At 53.6% G+C, this 3731-nt stretch overlaps 1 protein-coding gene across 1 annotated transcript; it reads left to right on the forward strand.

Annotated features, from left to right (window-relative positions):
* The first annotated feature begins 1447 nt into the window (after positions 1-1447).
* Positions 1448-2422, forward strand: LOC136002965 (olfactory receptor 14A16-like). The gene has a single exon (XM_065658202.1). It carries the CDS (start codon positions 1448-1450, stop codon positions 2420-2422), a length of 975 nt encoding a protein of 324 aa, XP_065514274.1.
* The last annotated feature ends 1309 nt before the right edge of the window (positions 2423-3731 follow it).

Below are 3731 nucleotides of genomic sequence, written 5' to 3' on the forward strand. Positions count from 1 at the left end.
GAGATTAAAGGTGGTGAGGATTGGGAGGATGACTGAGAGCTCACTGAAGGAGAAATCTTTGCAGCCCTTGACATGGTAAGTCTCTGGGTGCAGGGCAATGCAGCTGTAACTCGTGGATGCGTCTCCTAAAACTGGCACAGGGACAGCCTGTGGGATCTGCAAGGACAGGGATCTTGTTAAGAAATTTTGAAAATCCGAGAAGCAGGTTTTGCAGCCAGGGGTGCCCAGGACTGTCCTGCAGAGCAGGGTCTCTGCACCCCAGGGCTGTGCCGGGGCAGGGACTCTGCCGCCTGCCAGGGTCAGTGCTCAGCCTGCCCGGGGAGATCCCATGGCAGCAGCTGTGGGTGGAAGGAGCGACCCCCGGCAGGGCACGCAGGGAGCTTGTGGGGCTGAAGGGTGCTGTGTGGGTCAGGGCTGCTCAGAGCTCCAGATCACCCCCACAGACATTGCAGAGGGTCCTTCTGAACAACGACACCAAGACAGCAACAGCTGCAAGGAAAGGAGTCCATGCTTTCAGCTTTCCACTCTTGGTTGTCTGGGTGGGCAGTGGGAGATGGGGATTTATTTCTCGTCTTTGGAGAAGACACTGAGACCCCAGTTCTCATTAGAACTTGTCTGAGCTGCTGCTGAGCCCCTGCACACACAGAGCTGCCCCTGGACAGTGCCGCGAGGTGTGAGCAGGACAGAGCTGAGCACACAGCGGGTGGGACGGGGTCTGTGACACTGATAGGGAGCAGACCCAGGGACAGAGACACAGCTGCAGGCAGCAGACACATGGCAGAGAGAGGGAGCTGCGACCAGAAATGCTGGGGATGGGTATTAGGAAACCCCCTGCCATCCCCTGCGGTGCAGACACATTTCCTAGTGCAACCTCCTGGTCTTGTCTACTCCCCAGCAAAGCCTCTGCCCCAAAGCCATGGGGTCCATGTCTCGAGTCTCCACCTCAGCAGCTGGACCTCCAGGTGAAGGGCTCCTGGAACGTGGTACACAAAAAAGATGCTAAAAGTACTTGCTCTACAGTGTCATTCTGTGAGTGGCAGCAGCACAGCCAGGTAAGGAGGAGGTTTCCCAGCATGCCCGTCTGCCTTCCTGTCCTTGCTTTATTTTTCAGGAGCACTGCAGTGTTCGTCCCTGTTTCTCCACCTGTCCCTGGTGCTCTTGCTCTCTGGGGTTGGGGTGGGAGTGTGGATCAACTTTAGTTCTGACACCAACACAGGGGGTCTTGCCCCAGAGGTGTGTTCATGGAAACTAGATGCCCAAGCTGCATTTTAAGCTGTGATGAACTGTTTTTCTCACTTGCTAGAAAGAGAGAATAGGCTAAAACATCCCTCCATCAGGGAGGGGGTTTTCCATGAGAAACAGCATGTTTATTTTCCTCAGAGAAGTCTCCTTTAATGTGTCATCTTCCTTTCCTCCTTGCACAGGTCCTCATGCCCACAGGCAGCAAATGTCCAACAGCAGCTCCATCACCCAGTTCCTCCTCCTGGCATTCACAGACACACGGGAGCTGCAGCTCTTGCACTTCTGGCTCTTCCTGGGCATCTACCTGGCTGCCCTCCTGGGCAACGGCCTCGTCATCACCACCATAGCCTGTGACCAGCACCTCCACACCCCCATGTACTTCTTCCTGCTCAACCTCTCCCTCCTCGACCTGGGCTCCATCTCCACCACTCTCCCCAAATCCATGGCCGATTCCCTCTGGGACACCAGGGCAATTTCCTACTCAGGATGTGCTGCCCAAGTCTTTCTGTTTTTCTTTTTCATGTCAGCAGAATTCTTTCTTCTCACCACCATGTCCTGTGACCGCTACGTTGCCATCTGCAAACCCCTGCACTACGGGACCCTCCTGGGCAGCAGAGCTTTTGTCCACATGGCAGCAGCTGCCTGGGCCACTGGGTTTCTCAATGCTCTGCTGCAAATGGCCAATACATTTTCACTGCGACTCTGCCAGGGCAATGTCCTGGATCAGTTCTTCTGTGAAATCCCCCGGATCCTCAAGCTCTCCTGCTCAGAAACCTACCTCAGAGGTGTTTGTCTTATTGTGGTTGGTGTCTTTTTAGCTTTTATCTGTTTTATTTTCATTCTTTTCTCCTATGTGCAGATCTTCAGGGCTGTGCTGAGGATCCCCTCTGAGCAGGGACAGCACAAAGCCTTTTCCACTTGTGTCCCTCACCTGGCCGTTGTCTCCCTCTATATCAGCACTGGCATGCTTACGTACCTGAAACCCCCCTCCATCTCTTCCCCATCCCTGGACCTGGTGGTGTCTGTTCTGTACTCGGTGGTGCCTCCAGCCGTGAACCCCCTCATCTACAGCATGAGGAACCAGGAGCTCAAGGATGCCCTGAGGAAACTCATGGCTGGATTCTTGTCAAAGACATTAAATTTCCCATCTTCTGCGTATCACTCATGGCATAACTCATGACAGGTCTAGCTTGTCTTGTTTGTATTTTGTATTTGTGGATGATTGTTTGGTTTTGGGGGAAGGCTGTTTGGTTTTGCTTTTTTAACTATAATAATATTGCTCAGAAAGAAATGTTATTCTTTATCCCCCTTCTAATTCTCTGTCACCCTTTACAGTTGAAGTCATAGACTTTTTAAATGAGAAGTCATGCTCTCTGTGGATTTAAACAAAACAAATGACCCTGCAGTGAACTGTTTGTCTGAGATCTTTGCAATCTTTGTGAAGCTCAATACAAGCTGTCTGTGGGCAAAGATGGAGGAAACAGTCCCAGCAGAACAGCTCTGCCAGGGAGCACCAGCCTTGCTCTTTCCAGAGTCCTTCTCTTTCCACTTCCCCGCTCTCCTTCTCAGCCCTTGTGTTGGTGCAAGGCCTGAGCGCTCCCGAGGCTTGGATCACCGTCCTGCTGTGTGTCAGTCCTGTGACCAGAGGCAGGGACAGGCAATGGGCACTTGTGTGACAGAGCTGGCCTTGGAACAGCATCTCGATCAGCAAGGGCATCTCCTTAGCACAGTGCCTGAATGTTTAGGTCATCTTCCAAAGTTCCTTGAAGAACATTCCTAAGGAACAGACTCTCCAGAGGCTCATTGTTTTGCGTGTTTCCCTGTGGACTCAGTGTGATGAGATCAGCGTCCCAGTGCGGCTTTCGAGGGACTTTGGGCTGGTTGTTCAGGTGTTGCTTGTTGGTGACCAGCACCCACACAGATGGTGAATAAGGCAGGGTCCCTCTGAGCACCCTCCATGGCCACCCAAGAGTTTGTGTGGGAGGCGGTCAGTGGCAGTGACCACCATCAGCTGGGGCCGCCTCCCAGTCTGACCAGTATGGCCCCGCAGAGTCACCACAGCCCGGGCACCACAGCCCACTTGATCTACAGAGCAAAACCCGCAGCTCGGGGGCTGTGGGGAGCGTGGGGACAGGGTGCAGGAACGGCAGCCAGGCCAGTGCAGGTGTGCTATCTCTAGGGAAAGGCTTTGCGGGGAAATGGGATGTCCCAAGAGAAGAGCAGGACACAGTGTGTGTGCAAGAGAGACACGGAAACAGTCTGTCATGCTGCCGGGTGCCAGCTTGGGGCTGTTGTCTCTTGCAGCCACCCTCTTAATCATTGTCCTCTCACCATGGCTCAAAGAGCTTTTTCTTCCCCCCATGGAAGGACACCAGATGACTAGGTCAGAAGTCCAGGTGTGCACTGAGGGGACATGTGAGCATGCACATCCTGTGTGGGGGGAAATGAACCCAAACGAGCACAAATGCCATCAGCTGTTCCTGTGGGTG

This window comes from Caloenas nicobarica, unplaced genomic scaffold (genome assembly GCF_036013445.1).
Source record: "Caloenas nicobarica isolate bCalNic1 unplaced genomic scaffold, bCalNic1.hap1 Scaffold_86, whole genome shotgun sequence".
Lineage (NCBI taxonomy): Eukaryota > Metazoa > Chordata > Aves > Columbiformes > Columbidae > Caloenas > Caloenas nicobarica.

Coding starts and splice junctions, on each gene's coding strand:
- LOC136002965 (XM_065658202.1), top strand. CDS start 1,448: ATGTCCAACAGCAGCTCCATCACCCAGTTCCTCCTCCTGGCATTCACA.